The 26,156-nt window shown below is 38.8% G+C and overlaps 1 protein-coding gene across 14 annotated transcripts in view; it reads left to right on the forward strand.

Annotated features, from left to right (window-relative positions):
• The window catches only part of LOC143038238 (uncharacterized), a 204,317-nt gene that overhangs the window by 38,107 nt on the left and 140,054 nt on the right, over positions 1 to 26,156 (forward strand). For 6 of the 14 annotated variants that reach the window (XM_076207280.1, XM_076207295.1, XM_076207283.1 and 3 more), the window contains exon 2: positions 25,972 to 26,146. In XM_076207280.1, the coding sequence (XP_076063395.1) occupies positions 25,972 to 26,146 (175 nt within the window). Of the gene's footprint in view, positions 1 to 10,359; positions 10,533 to 10,687; positions 11,323 to 17,817; positions 18,151 to 25,655; positions 25,811 to 25,971; positions 26,147 to 26,156 lie in introns of those variants that run through there. The other 8 variants (XM_076207252.1, XM_076207260.1, XM_076207266.1 and 5 more) reach the window with 5 other exon arrangements.

Raw genomic sequence — 26,156 nt, forward strand, 5'->3', positions numbered from 1 at the left:
AATTTTGTTAATCTGTATATCATAGGACAAGTCGTTCGTGATAATTACTCCCAAATCTTTTTCGGATCCTACTTTCTTTACTTCTTTGGTTCCAATTGTATATTTTCCTGATATTCTGTTTTTGCTTTTTCCAAACTCCATTATGCTACACTTCTTAATATTAAAGTCCACTTCCCATTTCTGACTCCAGTTCCATACCCTATTTAGGTCTTCTTGCAGTGCTTCACAGTCCTCATCAGTTTCTATTTTCCTTAGCAGTTTGGCGTCATCGGCAAAGAAGCTCATGTAGCAGTTCACGTCCTCATCCATGTCATTCATATAGATAGCAAACATTATTGGTGCCAGCACAGATCCTTGCGGTACTCCACTGATCACCTCTTTCCAATCTGAATATTTTTCTCTGAGCACTACTCTCATCTTTCTACCAGTCGGAAAGTCCTCTATCCATTTTAGTAGGTTTCCCTGTATTCCTCCTATGTGTTCCAGTTTTTTTAGTAGTTTTCTGTGTGGTACTTTGTCAAAGGCTTTTTGCAAGTCTAGGAATGCACAATCAGCCCATCCATTTCTTTCTTGCACTATGTCTATTAGTCTTGAGTAAAAGCATATTAAGTTTGTGGTGCATGATCTTCCTTGTCTGAATCCGAATTGTCTTGGGTTTAATATGTCATTGTCTTCCAGATGTTTTACCCATCTATTCTTGATTATTTTCTCACAAATTTTGGCTATGGTGCTTGTTAGTGATACTGGCCTATAGTTGGTGGGTTCTTCTTTGTTTCCTCCTTTGTGTATTGGTACAATGTTAGCGTTTTTCCAGTCCTCGGGTATCTTTCCTTCTTTGAGTGAGCTGTTTATTAAGATGTGTATTTTGTCTGTTAGTTCTTCTTTGCACTCCTTTAGAATCCAATTTGCAATACCGTCCGGGCCATGTGATTTTCTGACATCCAGCCTTGATAAATGTTCTGATATTTCCTTTAGTGATGCTGTAAACTCATTCATGAGGGGAGATTTCTTGTTTTTATCTATGTCACAATTTGGTATTTTCTCTCTGGTGAAAACAGATTTAAAGTGATTGTTCATGACTTCGGCCATCTCTAAATCTTCTGTGTATTCTATGTTTCCTTGGCATATTTTCACCAATTCCTGTTTGTTTTTAAGTTTACCATTCACATACCGATAGAATAGTTTGGGTTGCTCTTTGCATTTGTCTATAATATCCTTCTCATGGTTCCTTTTCTCCTCTCTTCTCACATTAACATACTCATTTCTATAGTTAACATAAATTTGCCATTTGCTTTGTTTTTTTGTCTTTTCTCCACTTTTTCCAAGCTTTGTCCCTTCTGTCTTTTGCCTCACTGCATCTTTTGTTGAACCAACATTTAATGTACTCTCTCTCTCGCTTTTGTCTTGGTACATGCCTGTTTACCCCTTCATTGTAGTTTTCCATCAATATATTCCATTTCTCTTCCACTGTTGTTTCTTCCCTGTAAAATATTTCCCAGTTTGCATTCCGGAAGAATGTCTTTAGTTTTGTAAAGTCTGTTTTGTTGTACCTCAGTCTTCCTTTCCTATGCTTTTCGTTCCTCTCTATGTCTATTTCTTCCTTTAGTATAGTTTCGATGAGTACATGGTCACTCTTTCCAATTGGTGTCTCATACTGGACTTTATGCACTATTTCAGGCTCTGTTGTAAATATTAGATCTAGTTTCGATGGATCTTCATTATTTCTGTACCTTGTGTTTTCACGGACCCATTGGGTCATTGTGTACTCCATGGTCATATCTAGCAGTACATTGCCCCACGAGTCATCTCCTTGCACTGTCATGCTGTCCCAACAAATTTCTTTGCAATTGAAGTCCCCCATAACTACCAGATTACCCTTACCCATTAGTATCTCATTGAGTGATTTTCTTGTATCATCTAGCATTTTTGTATGTTCGATTTCTTTCCAAGCGCTTGTTTTTGGAGGCACATAAGTCACCACAAACTTTCTACTTTTCATATTCTTGCCTTCGACTTTTATCATGATCAATTCAGCATTACCTTTGCCCTCTGCAATTTTTGTCACCTTTAGGTCTTTCTTGGCCAAGAACATGATTCCCCCTCCCTGTTTCTTGTCTCTGTTTTTTATCCAGTAGTTGTATAAACCTTGTCCGATAACAGTGGATGGTATTTCACCTCTTAGTTTAGTCTCTACAATTCCCATTATGTCTGGTTTTGCTTCTAACAGATAATCATTGAGTTCGTTCAGTCCCGAAATTAGTCCGTCAATGTTGGTATAGGCCACTTTTAATTTTCTTCCTTCTCCCTGGTTTCTTCTTCCCTTGTTTTGTTCGTTTTGAAGCGCCATTGTCTTAATCTCAAGTCTATTACTCTCCACTGGAATTCTTTGCATTCTGTCACCGATCTTTTCAAGTTTTTTTCCTTTGCTTCTTCTCTTAGTGCCCTTTCTTTTTCTAATTCCTCAGTACTCATTTCTCTTTTTATCCATATCTTATTGTATTTTTCACTCTTTGCCAAGTTACTTACTTTTTCAAATATGTCTTCTACTACCACTTGTGACCTTAGTTTTATCTTTAGAGGTCGATTCCTATCCTTAGTATAGCGACCAATTCTGTAAGTCTCTTCTAGGTCTGTGCCTGAATCACTGTCTCCCCCCTGAATTTCATTAAGGATTTCTACTGCTGTCTCTTTTTCTTCTTTTTCTCTCATGTACCTCGCCAATCCTTGTTTTTCTTTAAGTCCATAAACCACAATACATTTCTTCCTATCTACTGTGTCCCTGACCCAATTTGCTTTTTCGTTAATCACTTGAATGATTGTGTCTTTTGCATTATCTTGCATTTGCTGCTTGACTATTTCTTTGAAAGCAATTTCTTTATTTTCAATATTTTCTTTCCACTTCTTAATTTCCTGGATACTGTCCCCACCTAAGTTTTCTTCGATCTTTTGTGTCAATTCTTGTAATTTGTTGTTCACTTCCTGCTTTAGATTTTCGCTATTGTTATTATCATTAGTTTTCTTCTTTTCATTATCATTCTTCAGTTCATTTATGTCTCTTTTCATTTCTTTAATTTCGTTTGTAAGATCCAAGTTAGTTTTTCTCAAGTCAGAAATTTCATGGTTAGCCTTAGTTAAACAATCAATTAAACCAATGATTTCATTTTCCCACCGAGTCCTATTTTTGCTCATCTCTCTCTCTATCTCTAATAATCTACTTAAGTTCTTTCTTTCGTACTTACCAAACCCTAAGAAATCATTGTCGTAACACGTGCTTTGTTGATTGTTTACATCGCGGTTCAGTGGATTTCCGCCAGATGGCTCTGATTCGCAACTGGCTTTCGAGTCGTTTTCATTCATTTTTGCTAATTTCGAGTTAATACAATTAACTAGCACTGCATAGGAAGGAGTGATTGTGCCAACAGCACTGTATGGGGCAGAAACATGGAACATAAGAGAGAAGGAGTTTGAATGTGTTTGAGATGAAGTGTCTGAGAAGTATGATAGGGGTTACTAGGTTGGATAGAGTGAGAAATGAGGAGGTGAGGAGAACGGGGCTGGAAAGGGAGTTGGGAGATCGGACGGAGGTTTGGTTTGGTTTGGACACATGGAAAGAATGAGTGAAGAAAGACTAGTAAAAGAGGTGTGGAAGGCAGATGTGGAGGGAGTGAACATGAGGAGGCGTCCTAGGATGAGATGGATGGATGTGGTAAAAAGGGCTTTTGGGAAGAGGGGAATGTCTGTTGAGGAAGGACAGGAGAGGACAGAAGACAGGGGTGAATGGAAAATGGTTGTATATGGATGATGATGTGATGCATGAGGTGGAATGGGATGGGGGGTGAGGTAGTATGTGTGAGCAAAAATTTGACGCAGCCTGAAGGGATTTCTCCCCATCTCCTTTTCTGCATGAGGGGACAGAGAGGGAGGGTTGCCAACTTTATGAAGCGGCCTTGCTGTGGATGTGCTGTGTCTTGCGACACTGCTTCTGACCCAGGGCAGTGGACAAGATGTGGGGATGACCTGTCATCCAGGAAGTGCCAAGATGGGAGGGGGGGAAGAGGAGTGGAGTGTGATAGGGAGGGAATGGGTGGGAGTGTTTTTTTTGGCTACCTCCCTTATAAGGGGGGAAAAAGCCTTTGGTATATGTATTATAGTTATTGTTCAATTGGGAATTGTATGTTTTCCTCTTTATATAATTATCATAGATTTAGTTGGATATTAATCTTATTATTATTATTATTGTATTTACCTAGTTGTATTTTGTGGGAAGGGGAGCTATGCTCGTGGTGTCCTGCCTTTGTATCTCGCAGTGTCTTGTTTGCTTTTAAACTCATGAATGTTTTTTGCGCATACTATTTCATTATCCAGTTTGTTCCAAGTGTCCACTACTCTATGTGGAAAACTGTTTTTCTTCAGTTCTCTTCTGTAGCTATGTTTTTAAATTTTCATTCCATGTCCTCTTGTGTTTCTCTTGTCCCAGTTTAGTAAGTCCTTTCTATTGAGTATCTCTGTGCCTTTCATGATTCTGTAGATGGTCAGTAGGTCACCTCTCTCTCTGCTCCAGTGTCGGTAACTCCAGTTTAGCCAGTCTCTCCTCAGATGATAGGTTTGCAAGTGCAGGTGCCATTTTTGTTGCTGATCTCTGGATTCTTTCTATTTTCTTTATATTCTTTTTGGTACTGGGTGACCACAATGTCGCTGCATACTTTAGTCTAGGCCTCATCAATGTATCCAATATTTTTTTTTTTTATCATGTCTTCATCCAAGTATGCAAATGCCACTTTTATTGATCTTAGCAAGTTGTAAGTCTCCCCGACAATTTTGTTAATCTGTTATCATAGGACAAGTCATTTGTGATAATTATCCCCAAATCTTTTTTGGATCCTGTCTTTTTACCTCCTTGGTTCCAATTGTATATATTCCTGATATTCTGTTTTTGCTTTTTCCAAACTCCATTATGCTACACTTCTTAGTATTAAAATCCACTTCCCATTTCTGACTCCAGTTCCATACCTTATTCAGGTCTTCCTGCAGTGCTTCACAGTCCTTATCGGTTTCTACTTTCCTAAACAGTTTGGCATCGTCTACAAAGAAGCTCATGTAACATTTCACATCCTTGTCCATGTCATTCACATAAATAGCAAACATTATTGGTGCCAATACAGATCCTTGCGGTATTCCACTGATCACCTCTTTCCAATCTGAATATTTTTCTCTGAGCACTTCTCTCATCTTTCTACCAGTCAGGAAGTCCTCCATCCATTTTAGTAGGTTCCCTTGTATTCCTCCTATGCATTCCACTTTTTTTTTTTTAGTAATTTTCTGTGTGGTATTTTGTTAAAAGCTTTTTGCAAGTCTAGGAAGGCACAGTCAGCCCATCCATTTCTTTCTTGCACTATGTCTATTAGTCTTGAGTAGAAACATATAAAGTTTGTGGTGCATGATCTTCCTTGTCTGAGCCCAAATTGTCTTGGATTTATTATGTTGTCTTCCAGATGTTGTACCCATCTATTCTTGATGATTTTCTCACAAATTTTGGCTATAGTGCTTGTTAGTGATACTGGCCTATAGTTGGTGGGTTCTTTCTTGTTTCCTCCTTTATATATTGGTACAATGTTAGCATTTTTCCAGTCTTTAGGTATCTTTCCTTCTTTGAGTGAGCTATTTATTATGTTGTGTATTTTGTCCGTTAGTTCTTCTTTGCATTCTTTTAGAATCCAATTTGCAATACCATCTGGGCCATGTGATTTTCTGACGTCGAGTTTTGATAGATGTTCTGATATTTCTTTTTGTGTTGTAAACTCACCCATGTGGGGAGATTGCTTGTTATTATCTTCGTCCCAATTTTGTATTTTCTCTCTGGTGAAGACAGATTTAAAGTGATTGTTCATGACTTTGGCCATTTCTAATTCTTCTTTGTATTCTATATTTCCTTGGTGTAGTTTCACCATTTGCTGTTTGTTTTAGTTTACCATTCACATATCGATAGAATAGTTTGGGTTGCTCTTTGCATTTATCTATAATATCCTTTTCATGGTTCCTTTTCTCCTCTCTTCTCACATTAACATACTCATTTCTATAGTTTATATAAATTTCCCATTTACTAGTTTTTTTTTTATCTTTTCTCCACCTTTTCCAAGCTTTGTCCCTTCTGTCTTTTGCCTCACTGTATCTTTTGTTGAACCAACATTTGATATACTCTCTCGCTTTTGTCTTGGTACATGCCTGTTTACCCCTTCATTGTAATTTTCCATCAAGATATTCCATTTCTCATCCACTTTTGTCTCTCCCGTATAGAATTTTTCCCAGTCTGCATTCCGGAAGAATATCTTTAGTTTTGCAAAGTCCGTTTTGTTGTACATCAATCTTCCTTTCCTATGATTTTCATTTCTCTCCATGTCTATTTCTTCCTTTAGTACAGTTTCGATGAGTATATGGTCACTCTTTCCAATTGGTGTCTTGTAATGGATTTTGTCCACAATTTCAGGTTCTGTTGTAAATATTAAATCTAGTTTCGATGGCTCTTCATTGCTTCTGTATCTGGTGTTTTCGCTGATCCATTGGGTCATTGTGTATTCCATGGTCATGTCCAGCAGCACATTACCCCACAAGTTGTCTCCTCCTCGCACTGTCATGTTATCCCAACAAATTTCTTTGCAATTGAAGTCCCCCATAATTACCAGATTACCCCTGCCTATTAGTATCTCATTTAATGATTTCCTTGTATCATCTAGTATTTTTGTATGTTCGTTCTCTTTCCAAACGTTCATTTTTGGGGGCACATAGGTCACCACAAACTTTCTACTTTTCATATTCTTGCCTTCGACTTTTATCATAATCAGTTCAACATTACCTTTGCCCTCCGCAATTTTTGTCACATTTAAGTCTTTCTTGGACAAGAACATGATTCCTCCTCCCTGTTTCTTGTCCCTGTTTTTATCCAGTAATTTTATAGTCCTTGTCCAATATTGATGGATGGTATTTCACCTCTTAGTTTAGTCTCTACAATTCCCATTATGTCTGGTTTTTCTTCTAGCAGGTAATCATCGAGTTCGTTCAGACCTAAAATTAATCTGTCAATGTTAGTATAGGCCACTTTTAATTTTCTTCTTCCTTCATTATTTTTTCTGTCTTTGGTTTTTTTGTTTTGATGTGCCATTTCCTCAATCTCATGTCGATTACTCTCCAATGGAATTCCTTGCTTTCTGTCTCCGTTCTCATTGAGTTTTTTCCTTTGCTTCTTCTCTTAGTGAATTTTCTTTTTCTAATTCCTCAGTATTCATTTCTCTTTTTATCCCTATCTTATTGTACTTTTCACTCCTTGCCAAGTTGCCTACTTTTTCAAATATGTCTTCTTCTACCATCTGTATTATATATACAATGCTGGTACAGTCTGTAGGGAGAACCAATTATTGTTGTGTATTATACTTATGTAATGTTCAATTGGGAATTGTATGTTTTCCTCTTTATATAATTATCGTAGATTTTGTTGGATATTAATTCTATTATTGTCATTGTATTATTTATTTACAGTTCTGGTACAGTCTGTAGGGAGAACCAAGTGAGCTTCTGTATGTTTTTGTGCCAACTCAAGGCTTGGCGTCTAGTTGTTACTTTGCCTCTGTACTGTAATCATGCATTTGTATCATGTAGTGCTTTATCACATTGTGATTAATATAATTATTTACAGTGATTCATATACCTTTATCTAGCCATCCTATAACAACTTTCTCCCCTTGTAGATCTCATCACCTTACTTTTACCCACATTAATCTTCAACTTCTTCTTTTGCCACACCTTCCCAAACTCTGTCACTGATTTCCTCAGTCCCTCCTCTGATCCTGCTACAAGCACAGTGTCATCAGCAAACAACAACTGGATTATCTCCCACTTTTCTCTATTATCTTCAACCATCTCCAATCCCAGACCCACTACCCATGCATTTACCTCTCACACCACCCCATCCATGTATAAATTGAACAGCGAGGACAACATATCAAATCCCTGACAAAGTCCCACCTTTACCTCAAACCACTCTCTCCATTTTTGATCCTAACACAAGCTCAACTATCATAAAAACTCTTGACTGCTCTTAAAATCTGTCCTATCCCATATATCTGCAATACCTCCCACAGTGCCTTCCTATCTACCCATTTATAAGCCTTTTCCAGATCCATAGAATCCCAAAAAACATCCTTACCTTTTCCTAAAGCTTTTTCACATATCTGTCTTATCACAAAAATCAGATCTACACAACCTCTGCCGGTCCTAAACCCACACTGTTCCTCACCAATTACTCCCTCTGTTCCTCTCCTAATCTTTTCAATCAAGACCTTACCATAAGCCGTCCCAACTACACTAAACAAACTGATCCCTCTGAAACTACTACACTTACACTTGCCCCCTTTTCCCTTGTAAAGTGGAACTATACAGTCCTCTGGCACTGTACCCCTTTTTAAACAAACATTAACCTCACCAGCCAGTCAACCATCACTGTACCTCCTTTTTTCAGACATTCTGCATGAGATCCATCTAACCCAGGTGCCTTACCTGCTCTCATCATCTTAACAACTGCCTTCACTTCATCTTTCCTTATTTTCTTCTCCATTTTCCTCACTCTTCACGATCATTTTCTTAGCACTTCCCACTGCAGTGACCTTTCCCTCCCTATCCTCCTTCACATTTAGCAACTCCCTAAATTACTCTGCCCATCTCCCTCTTACTGCCTTCTCTTCCATTATCATCTCTCCATCTGCACCTTTTATCTTTTCTTCTCTACTTATTTGCCTCCTCTTCCTCTTAATTTCTTTCCAAAACATCTTTTTATTACTTTCAAAATTTTCTGTCATACTCTTACCCCATTTCATATCTGCCCTCCTCTTTGCCTCCTTTATCTTATGCTTTACTTCTCTTCTCTTCTCTTTGTACCTCTCATATGATTCCCTTGTCCTATTTTGTAACCAATCTGTGAAATCTTGCATCTTCTCTTCTACAACCTTTTTTGCTTCCTCATACCACCATTCACTACCCTTCATTCTACTTCCTCCTGTCCTTATTCCACACACCATCTCTGCACACCTTGTGACTCCTTCCTTGAACCATTCCCATTATTCCTCCATTCCTAGTTCTGCTCTATCCTTCACTCTCTACCACTCCTTTCTCAGCTTCTTATACTCATTCTCCTTTCCTTTCTCATTTAAGGGGGATCTGAAATAGAGTATGTGTACATTAGGTTTCTCGTGACTTGTTGCTTTTTACCTAAATGGTACATCATATACTTTTTTTTTTTGTGATTCACTTTGCTGCTTCAACCACGAAGCTTACAAAGAAGCAGAAGCTGAAGAAAATGATTGAATTTAGGAAAAAAAGTGTCTTGAACGAAGAGAAGCTGGCAACAGTGACTCGTTGCTTGCCAGCACGTCCTCCACCCCTCCTACACCACCTCTAGAACCCTCCAGCACCTCTTCTACCCCTCCTACTCCACCTCTACAACCCTCCAGCACCTCTTCTACCACTCCTACTCCACCTCTACAACCCTCCATTACCTCTTCCACCCCTCCTACACCACTTCTACAACCCTTGAGCACCTTTTCCATCCCTCCTACATGATCAGATCGTAAACTTGAAATAGGCAAAGAAATTGATATCAAGCTACAAACTGATAATGAAAACTACGAGGATTGTAAATTTGTGCTTTTTGATGAAATTAACCTTTTGCAATGGGTTTGTGACATTGCAAGATGCAAATGTGGGAATAAAATGACCGTAAAATAAATTGGAATTGAAGGCATGACTAAAACATACATTGCTAAGTGTGGTAAGTGCAATTTCAATGAAAAATTATGCACTTAAACTGGTGGAGTGAAAAAAAGATGTCAAAAAGAATAGAAACTAGCAATTATGATGTGCATAATAAACTTGTGAGTGCTTCCTTACACTCGAGCAATGGATATAGTGCTGTGCGTGAATTCAGTGTGTCGTTGAACATGAGTCCATTAGCTGAACGGAACTATTATAGAATTGCAAAAAAAAGATCCAGAAAGAAGAGATTAAAAAACTTGAGAATGTAATGGAAAAAACAAGGGAAAAATTACATGAAATATTGAAAGAGGCAGGTAATGGAAAGAATGAGTGAAGAAAGACTAGTAAAAGAGGTGTGGAAGGAGTGAATATGAGGGGGCGTCCTAGGATGAGATGGATGGATGGGGTGAAAGGGGCATTACAAAAGAGAGGAATGTGTAGAGGAAGGATGGGAGAGGACAGAAGATAGGGGTGAATGGAGAGGGGTTGTGTATAGATGATGCTGTGATGCATGAGGGGAGTGGGTGGGGGTTGGGGGGTGAGGAAATATGTATGAGAAAAATTTGACGCAGCCCAAAGGGATTTCTCCCCGTCTTCTTTTCTGCATGGGGGGACGGACAACAGATCCTCGATTTAGTGGACAGAATATTCTGTCTGAAATAGAGCTAGACAATGGCCCAATCATCTGTTGCTGCATAGAGTTGTCTAATTCAAGTCTGGGCCACCAACACCAGGTCAGTTGTGTGTGTTAAAACTAATCAATAATACAATATTACCATATTTTCAGGCACAGTCAAAGAAACCAATAAATGTATACCATACAAAATTGACAACAACTGTCGTTTGACTGTTATTTACCAATACAGTCCATTCTGTTTACATTTGGCAGGGATGGACAGGCACTTGCATGTACAGGGGGCCACCGCAATTCGACCGTTTGCCATTCGAATTATCGCAAATTCGACAGTAGCTAATTTATACCCAACCCTCAAGGTTCGACAGCCAGACTCGACAATTCGACATTCAAATCTCGCGCGCCACCCACCCGGTCGAATTTGCCGCCACTCCCGATGCGCCACTATCTCACTCTCGCCCCAGCCATCGTCGAGGCAAGCCACGCTCCACTGTTCCACCTCCACCATGCCGCGCAAATCCACCTCCGGCCCCACCCCTAAGAAACACACTTTCCTGCCTTTCAAAGATAAGCTTGTGCTTATAAGAAAGTGTGAGGCAGGTATGGCTCATTCTGCCGTTGCAGCGGAAATGGGTGTCCCGAGATCAACAGTATCAACGATTTGGAAGAACAGGGACAAGTACCACCAGGCCGCTGCATCAACATCTTCCACGACTTCACTTGTTCTCCGTGGCTCAAGGGACTCCCGTCTCGACACGATGGAGGACATGTTGATCAAGTGGATAGAGGACAGGGCACAACACAAGATGCTGATCAGCATGGGGCTCGTGCAGGAGTGTGCCTTGTCACTGTGGGAGGACTTGCAGACCACAACATCTACCACCAACAATGTATTATACAGCAGCTTAATGTGTTTAATAAACAGAGTTAGATATAAATGAAGTCTTTGATATTACTGATTTAGTTTAAGTTAGTGTTTTTTAGAGGTCATAGTGATATTTTGGGCGGGCTGGGCTGGAGGTCAGTCCCTATCCCCCCTAATTACAATGTATTCCTATGGGAAAAACTGCATCATGATTCGACAAAACCCAGGTTCGATCGATGATAGACTGTCCTGTCCCTGTTGAATTGCTGTGACCCCCGGTATTTGTCCGTTGAATGAAGGGTCAAGTGTATATATGATATATGCATACATATATATTAATCAGTACTTCATTAACCTTTAATTAGGATAGGATAGAATATGCATTGTCAAATATTGTATGGGATTTTTTATAATTTGAGCTCTAAAAAGAGAGATCCCCAGACAGATTGCCAAGGGAAAATGAAAAAGTAGTCATAGAGGTGGTGAAGGAGAAGTTTAAAGAGGGATAGTAAAAAAATCTGAAGGTGACCCAGCAGTTCAAAGTATAAGCAGAAATTAATTTACAGTCATGATTAAATGCTGCAGACTGGTCTGCAGCACTGTCCATAGAATGGTCTACATGTAAAAATTGAATGTGTAAAACTTATCCATAAGGTGATGAACAATGGTCTGCAACACTGTCCATAGAATAGTCTATGTGTACAAATTGAATATATAAAACTTATCCATAAGGTGATGAACAATGAGATAGATTGGCAGAGAGAAGTAAATCTTAAGGGGAGAGGCTGAAAGTGGATAGTTTTAGGAATTTGGGGTTGCATGTGGTAGAAAAGGGGGAGTGGAGATGGAGGTAAATTGTAGATTGAGAGAAGTAAATGCCTTGGGGGATTAATTTTTTTTATGAGAAATGGGCATCTGGGAATGGATGCAAAGAGATTACTGTATATGAAGAGGTATTGCGCTGACAACATTGTGTGGGGCAGGTACATGGAATTTAAGAGAAACAGAGAAGTTTAAATGTGTTTGAGATGAAATGTCTAAGTTGTACCATATTTGACAGTATATAAGACACCCTCATTTCAGCAGGTCAAATTCAAGAAAAAGAGTTTTGTGTATTTAACCATATATTGTTGAAAACCATCTAGCTGTACATTACACAAGCAGAAACATAGCTGTATAAAAGGAATTTGGCAGTACAGTTATTATTGTGATTGCTTTCATGCCTATACAGACGCTCCTCAACTTACGTTTTAGTTACGTTCCGAACGGCCGAACGTAAGTTGAAAATGAACGTAAGTTGTTACTGTACTATACATCGGTAAATTCTATTACCGTATCTCATAAAACACCCCTAAATCATTAATTAAACACATAACATTGTAAAATAATAACATTAATTTCAAATAGATTAAATTCAAGCAACATAAATTGAGATGGGGGAGGAGGAGGAGGCAAGGCATTTTCAGTTTGTTGTCTGCGCAATGTAAACAATGGACGCAGCGTCGTGCGCAAGTATTGTTTGAACTACAGAGAGCGCGGTAAACTAAAAAATTCACTAAAAAAAAAAAAAATATTTACAATTTATTTTTACCGTCAGTTCAAACGTAAAATCGGAAAAACATAAAACGAATGAATGTAAGTAGAGGAGCGTCTGTACTTAAACTTGCTTACCATATATACTCGTCTATAGGTCGAAATCTTAAGGAATTTTTTTTAGGCCAAAACCTAGGGGACGACCTATACCCGAGTAATAATCTTGTTAGGTTGAAATCCAGACATGACAAGAAAGGCTAGGAAGAACTCTTATCTTTTCTTTAGGTTCAGAAATAAAAATGTTTACCTACTAGTTACTACCAGTAAACAATGGGGACATAAAATACACGGTATGTACCAAAACATGTGAAATTCCTTCTAGATACGGTAACCCCATACTGTGGTTTTACCTGTTTGTTAAAATTCTTAGTACAGGCGAGCTTATTATATCATGTACAGGAGTCCCTCAAATAACGCGGAGGTTAGGTTCCTGAAATTACCGCGTATGACCAAATCCGTGTATGCTGACTTTCCATATTAAATACCGAGAACCATATGTATGTGTATGTGTACGTGTATTTACCTAGTTGTATTTTACAGGAAGGGGAGCTATGCTCGTGGTGTCCCGTCTTCATATCTCATTTTATCTAAACTATTTTTAAATTCATGTATTGTTTTTGCACACACCACTTTCTCATCTAACTTGTTCCAACTGTCTATTACTCTGTGAGGAAAGCTGTTCTTTTTCAGATCTCTTCTATAGCTGTCTTTTTTTATTTTCTTTCCGTGTCCTCTTGTATTTCTATCATCCCATTTTATCAGATTCTCTCTATCAGTAATTTCTATGCCTTTCATGATTCTGTAAATAGCTATCAAATCTCCTCTCTCTCTTCTTTGCTCTAGTGTCTGTAGTTCAAGTTTTGCTAGTCTCTCTTCATATGATAGTTTTGAGAGTGTTGGTGCCAATTTTGTAATTGCTCTTTGTATTCTTTCAATTTTTTTTTATACATTTTTTTGTACTTGGTGACCATATCGTTGCTGCATATTCCAATCTTGGTCTTATCAGGGTGATTAGAATTTTCTTCACCATTTCTTCATCCAGGTATGTAAATGCAACTTTGATTGTTCTTATCAAATTATAAGTTTCTCCAAAAATCTTATTTATATGTTTCTCAGGTGACATATTATTCATAACGATGACTCCCAGGTCCTTCTCATTTTCTATTTTTTTATTCCTTCTTCTCCCAATTTATATGATCCTGTTATTCTGTTTTTGCTTTTTCCAAATTCCATTATACTACACTTTTTTGTATTGAACTCCATCTCCCACTTCCTACTCCATTCCAGTACTTTATTTAGATCACTCAGTAGTGATTCACAATCTTCTTTTGTGTTCACTTTTTTCAATAGTTTTTGCTATTGTACTTGTTAGAGAGACTGGTCTATAGTTGGTAGGGTCTTCTTTATTTCCTCCTTTATATATAGGTACTATATTTGCTTTTTTCCAATCTTCTGGAACTTTTCCTTCTTTCAAGGAACTGTTTATTATACTATGTATTTTGTCTGCCAGTTCATTCCTGCATTCTTTCAAAATCCAGTTTGCTATTTCATCTGGTCCATGCGATTTTCTGACATCAAGATTACTCAAGTGTTTCAATATTTTGTTCTTTGTTACTTCTATTTCTTTCATGGGAGGGACTTTCTCTTTCCATTCGATCTCTTCAGGTTGTATGTTCTCCCTTGTAAACACTGATTTAAAATGTTTGTTCATAATTTCCACCATTTCAATTTCCTCTGTGTATTCAACTCCTTGTCTTTCTCCAAGTCTTGTTTGTTTTTCAATTTGTTGTTTACAAATCTGTAAAATAGTTTTGGTTGATCTTTACACTTTTCTATGACATCTTTTTCATGTTTTCTCTTTTCCTCTCTGCACATTTGTACATATTCATTTCTATAACAAGTATATATTTTCCATTTTTCAGGCCTTCTGTCTTTTTTCCATCTGGTCCAAGCTTTGTCTCTTTTGTCTTTTAACTCCCTACAACTTTTATTGTACCAGCATTTTACATATTCTTTTTCTTGTTGTCTTGGGACATACTTTTCCACTCCTTTTTTGTAAATTTTTGTCAAAATATTCCATTTCTCTTCCACTGTTGTTTCTTAGAACTTTGTATATTTCGTCCCAGTTTTCTTTTTGAAAGAATTCTCTTATTTGATCAAAGTTTGTTTTTTCATACATCATTCTTCCTTTTCTATATTGTTCATTTCTTTTCATGTATTTTTCTTCATTTAGTTCCAGTTCAATCAATATGTGGTCACTTTTACCTATTGGTGTTTTATATTCAATCTTGTCCACTATTCTAGGTTCAGATGTAATAATTAGGTCTAGTCTCGATGGTTCTTCCTCATTTCTATACCTAGTGTTCTCCTGTATCCACTGTGTCATTGTATTGTCAGTAATCATCTCAAGTAGAGCGTTTCCCCATGAGCCATCTCCACCCTTTACTGTCATCTCTTCCCAGCAGATTTCTTTGCAATTAAAGTCACCCATCATAACTATTCTTCCTCCATCTTCCATTATCTTATTTAATGTTATCTTTGTGTCCTCTAACATACTTTTATGTTCACACTCTTCCCACGAGGCTGTTTTCGGAGGCACATAATTTATCACAAACTTTCTGCTCTTCCACTTCGATCATAATCATCTCTACTGTATTCTTTCCATATGTGACACACCTCACGTTTATATCCTTCTTAGTCAGGAACAACTCCACCCCCTTGCTTTGTGTCTCTGTTTCTAATCCAATAATTATATGCATCATGTCCTACACTGTTGGGTGGTAGTGGACCTTTTAATTTTATTTCTACAATTCCCATTATGTCCGGTTCTTTTTCCTTCAAATAATCATTCAGCTCACTGAATCCTGTTATTAATCCATCTATATTTGTGTAAGACACTCTTAGTTTTCTGCCACTTCCATTGTGTTCTCTGTTTTCGTTCTGTTTTTCTCTTGTATGTTGAATTGCCTTAGTTTCATATTCACTACTCTCCAATAGAATCTCTCTTTCTCTGACTCGGTTCTGTTCTCGTTTTTTTCCTCAGCTTCAAGTCTTTTCTTTTTTTCTTCCTCTCTTTCTTCTTTATTCATCCATACCTTTTTATATTGTTCATTTGTTGCTAGTTTCCCTGTTTTGGATAAGATATTCTCTGCCGTCGTTTGTGACCTGAATTTAATCTTAATTGGTCTGGTCTTATCTGTACTATACTTTCCGAGTCTGAACTTCTCTTCGATTTGTTTCATTATTTCTGGTTCATCTTCCTGAACTAATTGTAGTAAACTGCTTACTTTTTCATTTTCCTCTTTGATTCTTGAGGTTCTATCTGGGTTATGTTTCTCTTCAATTCCTAATATAATTATACTGTACATTTCTTTTTGTCTGCTAAGTCTCTTACAATATTCTCCTGTCTCATCACTTTGATAACTGAGTCTTCAGTTTGCTCTTTCATTTGCTGTTTAATTATATCAGTAAATGCAACTTTACTGTTTTCTTGGATTGTCTTCCAACCCTTAGCTTCTTTAGCTATGGCCTCTTTGTTTTCTTTATTATTCCTCTTTAATTCTTCACTCTCCTCTTTTACTTCTCTTAACTGTCTTTTTAGTTCTTCTATTTCATCAGTTAAGTTTTTGTTCGCCTTCTCTAGTTCTTCCAATTTTTCAACTCTCTCTGCAAGTTTTGACATTTTACCGAACCTAATCTCCCAATGTTCAGTAATTTGTTCAAGTTTTTCCTCCAGTTTTGCCAGTCGGGGGAGGTTGGTATCCGCCGCCCCCTCATTAAATCCTTGGAAATTATTATCCTCACCTTCCATTGTACTGCTCTTATCTATGTTTCTAATCTTTACATTTTTGTTAGTCCCATCATCGAAATCCAAATCATCGGTTCGGCGTTTGTTTACAAGCCGTCTGGCCTCCTGGACCAAGTCCTCCCCTTCCTCATTTCCTTCCATTTCCCTCAGTAATCCCTCCCCTTCTCCTTTTTCCTCACTTTCCCACTACACCACGAGCAATTTCCCCTCCACCCTGTAAATACAATAGGTACTTCCTTTGCTTTGGGATCCACAAAAATTTCACTTTTTCTTCAGAACGTCCTCTACGCCGTTCGTTCGATGAAAGTGTGTGTGTGTGTGTGTGCGCGCGTGTATGTGATGTATGTATGTGGCGTTTGTGGTGTATGTGTTTGTGTGTATATACATGTGTATGTGGCGTATATGTATATGTGTATGTGGCGTATATACATGTGTGTGTATGTGGCGTACACACATTGTGTGTGTGTGTGGCGTATGTATATGTGTGTGTGTGGTGTATGTATATGTGTGTGTATGTGGCATATGTATGTGTGTGTGGCTTGTGTGTGTGCGTGTATGCGTCTGTGTTAACATGTACAAGTAAGCATGTACGTGCGTGTGTCTGTGTTCGTATTTGTGTGTACACGCACGCGCATTCACAACATACACTGGTTGTCTAACACGTGTCTACGTGTGCATGTCTACACGTGTGTAAGCTTGTATATGTCTGTTTTTAATCTCCCAAACCACCACCGCCAGTAACAAGAACCTCATAAGAGAAATTAAGACACGACAAGCGCAGTCATTATCAGACTTATTAGTTGTGTTTCAAACGAAAGAAACATTACATTTTAACAGGTTAGGGCGGTAAAATTGTTTGCGATGTTGCCGCGTGTGTGCGTATGCGTGCCCGATTCGGCGCGAATTTTAAACAGTTCTCTACATTTGAGATGGTTTTGAAATAAAATCCGCGTATGATTGAATCCGTGTTATTCGAATCCACGTTATTTGAGGGACCCCTGTATACTATTATAGTACCCATAGTTGTTTAAAAAATAATAAAATGCTGTGATATTCTCAAATTTAGGTATTTTCTTAGTTTTGACCATGGGTGCAATACAGCAATAGAAAATTAATTATTAATTTTGTAAATTAAAATGTATCAACGTAATATGCAATTTTGTGGGCAGAAGTGAAAATAAAAAATACCTTGCTACAAGCAAATATGCTAATGAATGAAGTCGGTAGCATAGGATCGGGACGCCATCTTGTCGTCTGTCAATTGACGGCCTCGGTACTTCCGACAGTACCTCGCCAGGTACATTTTCTTGAAGGAATGTTATGGAGCGGAGATACATGCATTCCTTCAAGCTGCAAGAACTTTGTATACCCCGCAAGCTGAGAGAGTGGTTGAAAAGCCCACCAACGTCTCTCATGACAACGAGGACGAGCCGGATGACATTTAATTTGCAGGTAATGATTTATTAAACACAGATTAGGTTAGGTTAGGTTTGTTTAGGTTAGACGAATTTATCATCCGTTCATTTCTTCGACGTCGGCATCTATCATAAACATGGCATACCATTCGTCCGACATGACTTTGTTACTCACAAAATCTATTTTAGCACCTTTTTTGTTTTTTATTTCTGCTCACAAAATTACATATTACGTTGATACATTATAATTGACAAAATTAATAATTAATTTTTTATTGCCATATTGCGCCCATGGTCGAAACTAAAAATTTACCCAAATTTAGCTTTCTATATGGTATATATTATTGTTACCATTACCAAAATAATGCATGGATCTCACCATCACGAAAACAAACTGTTCAGTATTGCCAACTTGTTACTGTTACAGTGACACATGGTATAATCCTAAATATTTTAACTAAAATCCACCAAAATTGTTTTCCTTGCTGTCATCTTCACCAAACAACTCCCACTCACTTCTGTGTAGAGTATCGTCATACGGATCAACTTCATCAGCCATAGGAACATCAGCATCATCTTCCTCCTCCACATTATCATTAGCTGGATCATCCGCACAGTTGAGATTACAAGACTACTCTGAGACAATGTTGGTTAAAATTGTTTCTAACGAAACACGCCTAGCCAGTTTATTCCATATACCGTACATTACAGTCGAACCTCGAAAGCCCGGACTAATTGGGGGGGAAGGGCGGTCCGGTCATGCCAGAAGTCTGGTCATCGAAAATGTCGCCCTAACACCCGTAGATTTTTGTAGTGGTATACGTATAGGTAATGTAGGATATGGCATAGAAACACATAAGAATGATACTCAAACACTGTAATAATAACAATACTGTAATAATAATACTATAGTACTAATAATTCTGTAATAACTGTAATACAGGCATGTAAATGTACTGTACGTACAGTATACTGTACAGTACTGTATTTTTTATTACATACACTGTAAATATCGGAAGGTATGCACGCGGGACAGTGGTGGCGGCTAGGGTTGCCGCGTTTTCTACACTGCTGTGTAGAATGGGAGTGTTGCCATACCGGGGCATACATTTTTCTCAGGCGTCTGCAGACTTTCATAGCAAGATATACTTGTCAAACTTTGACAAAATGTTGGTTCTAGTTTTTTTATTCTTGAATGTATATAAGGCCCCCATGCCCTAACATATTAAGTAAGATATAATTTTTTTTTTTCTTTTTTAATATCATCACTAAAAGAAAGCTGAAACTTTAGCGTAGAATTTTTTCTACATGGTAAAAACGTATCTTTTGGTGTATAATAATTTATAAGTAACACAGTTACCAATAAAAGTCATATTTTGATGTACCATTTATTATTTGATAACTAGTTCTATGATTTTTAAACAAAAGTGTGAGTTTTTGAATGTTTTTAATAGCCCGCTGATATGTAGAAAAAATTTCCTCATGTCCTTGTGCAGTTGCCACATGGCGCTATTTCACTACGATTTGGTACAAAATTCTATGAAACGGCAGCCCTAGTGCTACAAGAAAGCTGAAACTTTAGCGTAGAATTTTTTTCTGCACCGTAAAAACGTATCTTTTTGGGTATAATATTTTATAAGTAACACAGTTACCAATAAAAGTCATATTTTGATGTACCATTTATTATTTGATAACTAGTTCCATGATTTTTAAACAAAAGTTTGAGTTATTGAATGTTTTTAACAGCCCGCTGATATGTAGAAAAAATTTCCTCATGTCCTTGTGCAGTTGCCACATGCCGCTATTTTACATTTTGGTACAAAATTCTACGAAACGGCAGCCCTGGTGGCGGCTTGACTGGGGCGGGTTTGAGTACACGTGTATGGCCGTTGCTGCCACCTACCGGACAAATAGGGAACTTTGCTTGAAAAGTCCGCCCTTTGTTCATTTCGACTGGTCATACGAGGGTCCGGGCTTTAGAGGTTCGACTGTACTTGGTAATCTGTTCAAGTTTTTCACTCCGCTGAAATGGCAACTTAAGTGAAACTTATTAAATATTAAAATCAGTGAACTTGAAAAAAAAAAAAAAATCAGAATTAATGAAGTGAAAAAAACATAATAATCAATTGCTATACCAGGCAAGCCATGCCACTTCAAAGCATTAAGGCAGTGGAATGCTCACAGCACCAAAACAAAAACAAGCCACTCGACCTGTACATGAGGTATATGGAAAATTCCAGATTTTTTTGGCCAAAAATGGGGGGTCGACCTTTACACGAGATCGACCTATAGATGAGTATATACGGTAATTCTCGCTATTGAGATGTCTTGTGTATGCTTATTGCTTGCCTGTACTGCCCAATTGCTTTTATTAGTATTATAATCATTATTATTGTCATTATCTGGCAGCGCTGGCAACGATCATACCGTAGTTTTATTCCTCGCCAACAGATGGCATTACCAGTAAGTCAGAGTGCCGATCAGCTGATGTTAATAAATGCAAGTCACAGCATTTCAGATTAGATTGCTTTCATTTTTATGAATTCATTTTAAAGCACCGGTAATAATACAATAATACCAGCAATAAAATAATAGATGCATGGTGTTTAGGGTAAGTAAAAGTACTGAACGTAAGCTGGGTTAGTGAGCGTCAGAGAGAGTACTAGCCTAGGCCCACGGTAGGTCTCAAACTTTATCTACGATGTATAAGATGCAAGTAAATTTTTTGAGCCAAAATTTTGGGAAAAAAGTGCGTCCTATATGTATGTATGATAGGGGTTACAAGGTTGGATATGGTGAGAAGTGAGGAGGAGAGTGGGGGTGGAAAAGGAAATGGCAGATAGGGTTCATGAAAGAGTGTTGGGTTGGTTTGGACACACAGAAAGAATGAGTGAAGAAAGAGTAGTAAAAGAGGTGTGAAATCCAGAGTTGGATTGACAGAACTTGAGGGGATGACTGAGGATGAGAGGAATGGATGAGGTGAAAGGGGCTTTGAGCAAGAGGTGGAGTGTCTGTTGAGCAAGGAAGGGAGAAGGCAGGTGATAGAAGTGAATAAAGAATGGCTGTGTTTAGATGATACTGTGATGCAAGGATGGGATGGGGTGAGTAAGGAGTGGTTATGTGTGAATGACATTTTGATACAACCTGAAGTGGTTTCTCTCATCTTTTCTATTTTCTGCATGAGTAGACAAAGACAGAGGGGGTGGGGTTTCCAATTAAATGAAGTAGCCATGGTTGTGGATATAATGTGTCTTGCTGCATTGCTTCGAACCCAGGGCAGTGGACAGGATTCAGGGATGACCCTTCATCCATGAAGAGCTAAGATTAAAGGGTGGTGAACGGGAGTGGCTTTTGGCTTAGCTACCTCTCTTATAAGGATGAAAAAAGCCCTCAGTATATATATAGAATAGATAAAACTTATGCACTTCAGTACCGCATAAGGTATACAGTTGGCGCAAAGGAAAAGTTAACCTCTTCTCTGCAATGGAAATGTTAACTCAAAATTCGTGGTTAACTTTTACATTATGTTCCCGCCATATAGGTAGTGGGAGGAGCTTGGTATGACACATGTTCCTCCCACCCTCCACCTCCCTCAACTTCCCACCAAGTTCAGCTCCAGTGTGCTATCAGAGCTCAGACAGAGCACACCTGTGTTATGCTGCTCCACAGACCACAACTTTTTCATCTTCTGAATTTGATGATGCCCTGTCAGACACCACTATACCATCACAATGGGGCATAGCAAGCTGACAATGTAGAAGACCTGTGCCCTCACCCTAATGGAGCAGGGAGTGCCAGTAAAGTGTGTAACTGCCAATATGAATATGAGTTATGTGTCGCTCTTCAAGCTCAAAAAGGCAGCCGCCACACTCTCTCCCGGCACCACACCTCCTCATAAACATGTCTCTGGGGGGCAAGAAGAAGACAACTGCTTTGACTGACAAGGTTTTGGTATGAGGTGAAGCAGGACCAATAACAGTGGGCAAATTGAAGAAAAAACATCCAGACCTGCTCTACAACAGCTATTCATACAATTCAGCACTGGCTACAAAAAGACCTGAGTTTGCCCTGCCACCATGCTGCCAAGAAACTGCTGCTGATAACAAATATGAAAAAAAAGTTAGCTTTTGTGAAGAAATATCGAGATTGAGCACCAGAACAGTGGAAAAAAGTCATATGGAATGACGAGAGCACTTTTCGGCCCGTCAGGGAGTGCCAGTAAAGTGTGTAGCTGCCAATATGAATATGAGTTATGTGTCGCTCTTCAAGCTCAAAAAGGCAGCCGCCACACACTCTCCCGGCACCGAACCTCCTCATAAACACGTCTCTGGGGGGCAAGAAGAAGACAACTGCTTTGACTGACAAGGTTTTGGTATGTGAGGTGAAGCAGGACCAATAACAGTGGGCAAATTGAAGAAAAAACATCCAGACCTGCTCTACAACATAGCTATTCGTACAATTCAGCACTGGCTACAAAAAGACCTGAGTTTGCCCTGCCACCATGCTGCCAAGAAACTGCTGCTGATAACAAATATGAAAAAAAAAGTCAGCTTTTGTGAAGAAATATCGAGATTGAGCACCAGAACAGTGGAAAAAAAGTCATGGAATGACGAGAGCACTTTTCGGCCCGTCAGGGGTGGCTTGAAAGTGGTCCGGCGGCCCAGTGATGTGAGCAGACATGACCATCGGTACGTTGTGAAGACCGTGAAGCACCCTGATAGCATTGTGGTTTGGGGTTGTTTCAGTGGGTAGAAGGGCAGGGGTGGTCTCCATTCCTCCCTGAGAACATCACCATGAAGGGAAAGAACTACACTGAAGTTTTGAAGGAACATCTGCTCAGTTTTTACAGTATTCATGGCTGTGACTTTTTCATTCATGATGGCACCCCTGCACACAAATCACGAGCTGTCAAAGACTTCCTTAATGAGTAGAAAATTGAAGTTTTGGACTGGTCAGGCAACTCATCCATAGAGAATGCCTGGAACCAGATAAAAAATGAAGTTGCTAAGTTTCGGCCCACCACGATCCCTGCCCTGACGGAGGCACTTGTTAAGCTGTGAGTGTCAATGGACAGCTCCTACTCTGAGAATCTTACAACGCCCATGCCCAGGAGGATCTTGGAGGTGTTGAAGACCCGTGGGAACATGACAAAGTACTAAATGTAAAGAAATGTAAGTAAGAAGACCCAATAAAACAAACTTGAAATGTACTTTTGTGTTTAACCAAAAATTCTTAATGTTAACTTTTCCTTTGTGCCCACTGTATATAAGTAATCATGGAGGACCCATTGAGTTATCATTTGTTGGTATACAGCCTTGCTGACAAACACTAGTGTTATGATTATATCCTCTTGTATTTTTTTTTTTATATTACTTATCTGTTCATTTATTTATCATTGTTATTATTATTACCATGAAGGATAGAGTGGAAGTAGGTGTGGAAGAGGAATGGAGGTGTTTCAGGAAGTGACAAGGTGTGCAAAGATTGTATGTGGAACAAGAAGGATGGGAGGGGATAGAAGGAAGGGCAGTGAGTGGTGGGATGATGAAGTGAAGAAGGTAGTAGAAGAGAAGCAGCAAGTATTCAGGGACTGTTTACAAAGATGAGAGAAAAATATGAGAAAATATAAAGTAAAAAGAGAAGCAAAGCAAAAGATAAAGGAGGCAAAAAGGAGAGCAGATGTGAAATTGGGAGGAGTGTGACAGAAAATTTTGAAAGCGATAAAAATATGTTTTGGAGAAATCAAGAGAGGAAGGGGAGGTTAAACAAGTAGAGAAGAAAAAGTAAAAGGCACAGATAGACAGATCTTGATGGAAAAGGAGGTGGTAAGGGGAAGATGGGCAGAGTGTTTCAGAGAGCTGTTGAATATGGAGGAGGATAGGGAGGGATTGGTGGTGGGAGTGGAAGGTGCTAAGAAAATAACAGTAATAGGAGAGGAAAATGGAGGAGAAAGAAGGGATGAGATGTAAATAGCTCTGATAATGATGAAAATAGGTAAGGCTCCTGGATTAGATGGGTGTCATGTGGAGTGTCTGAAGAAGGGAGGTACAATAATAGTGGACTGGTTGGTGAGGTTGTCTGTGTAAGGGAGGGTAGAGTGCCTGTATAGTTTTCCTTTACAAGAGAAAAGGGGTCAAATGTGAGTGGTAGTTTCAGAGTGATCAATTTGTTGAGTGTAGATGGAATGGCATATGGGAAGGTTTTGATTGAAAAGATTAGGAGAAGAACAGAGGGAGTAATTGGTGAGGAACAGTGTGGGTTTAGGAAAGGTAGAGGTTGTGTGGATCAAATTTTTGCAGTATGGTAGATATATGAGAAAGATTTGGGAAAATGTAAGGATGTTAATTGGGCCTTAATGGATTTGGAAAGGCTTATGACAGGGTAGGCAGGAATGCACTATGGGAGGTTTTTCAGATATTTTGGATTGGGGAAGGCTGTTAAGAGCAGTCGAGAGTTTTTATAAGAGTAGTGGAACCTGCGTTAGAATGGAAAATGGAGAGAGCAAATGGTTTGAGGTAAAGGTGGAACTGCATCAGGGCTGTGTCATGTCACTATGGCTGTTCAATGTGTACATCGACAGGATAGTGTTGGAATATTGGTGAGGGTAATGGGCAGGGGACTAGAGATTGTTAAAAAAATTGAGAAAGTGGAAGGTGAGCCATTTGTTTGCTGATGCAACTGCACTTGTGGCAGGGCCAGAGGAGTTAGTAAGGGAGTTAGAGATGGAATTTGGAAAGGTATGCGATAGGAGAAAGTTGAAGTTAAATGTGGGTAAAAGCAAGGTAATGAGATTTATAAGGTTAGAGGATGGCAGTGCGTTGGAAGGAAGTCTAAGATGAGAGAGGCTGGAGGAAGTAGATAGCTTTGGGTATTTAGGATTGCATGTGGCAGGAAAGGGAAGAAAGGAAATGGAGGTAAATTGTAGATTGAGAGAAGCAAGTAAATGCCTTGGGGGATTAAAAAGTGTTATGAAAAATAGGCAACCGGGAATGGATATAAAGAGGAGATTGTATGAAGGGGTGATTGTGCTGACAGCATTGTATGAGGCAGAAATTTGGAATTTAAGAGAAGCAGAGAGGAAAAGTTTATATGTTTTGAGATGAAATATGAGAAATATGGTAAGGGTTACTAGGCTGGATAGAGTGAGAAATGAAATGAATATGAAAGTGGGAGTGGAAAAGGAGATGGTAGATAGAGATATTGAAAGAGTATTGGGATGGTATGGACACATGGAAAGAATTAGTGATGAAACATTAGTAAAAAAGATGTGGAAGGCAGAGGTGGGGGAGTGAACTCGAGGGGATGACCAAGGATGAGATGGATAGATGCAGTGAAGTGGGCATTGGCCAAGAGCCAATGTCTGTTGAGCAAGGAAGGGAGAAGGCAGGAGATATGGATGAGTGGAAAATGATTGTGTATTGATGATAGTTATGCAAGGATAGGAGGGATGGGTGATTGGGGGAGTAGGGGGTGCTTATGTGTGAATGATATTTTCATGCAGCCTAAAGGGATTTCTCCCTGTCTTCTCTTTTTCAACAAAAGGGGATGGAGAGTGGGAGTTTCCAATCTAGTGAAGAGGTCATGCAGATGTACTGTCTTGCTGCATTACATTTGACCCAGGGCAATTGATTGATGCAGAGATGACTTGTCATCCATGAGGAGCTGAGATGGAAGGGGTGGAGAAGGGAGTGTAATGGGTAGGAATAGTTATGTGCCTCTGACTTAGCTACCTCTCTTATAAGAGGGAAAAAGCTCATGGTATATAGATTTTTTAATTATCAAATTCAGAGAAATATCAACCTGACTTGTATCTCAGCTGAATATAGAAAAGATGATTGTATTCAGTTTCCATTTCCAGAACGAAATGGATTCTTTTATGAATCTGCTTGATGGGACAACTCCACGGACAGTCCTGAGGAGTACCCTAAAGCATCTAGATCCTGTACCCACCCCAATGGTACTTAGAAATCATGGAAAAAGGAAGAGAAGCCAAACTAGACAGCGAGCTGAATCCTCAAAACAGCCAAAACATGGTAAGTTGTC

This window comes from Oratosquilla oratoria, chromosome 2 (assembly GCF_046742065.1).
Source record: "Oratosquilla oratoria isolate Oo_2021 chromosome 2, ASM4674206v1, whole genome shotgun sequence".
In the NCBI taxonomy this organism is placed as follows: Eukaryota; Metazoa; Arthropoda; class Malacostraca; order Stomatopoda; family Squillidae; genus Oratosquilla; species Oratosquilla oratoria.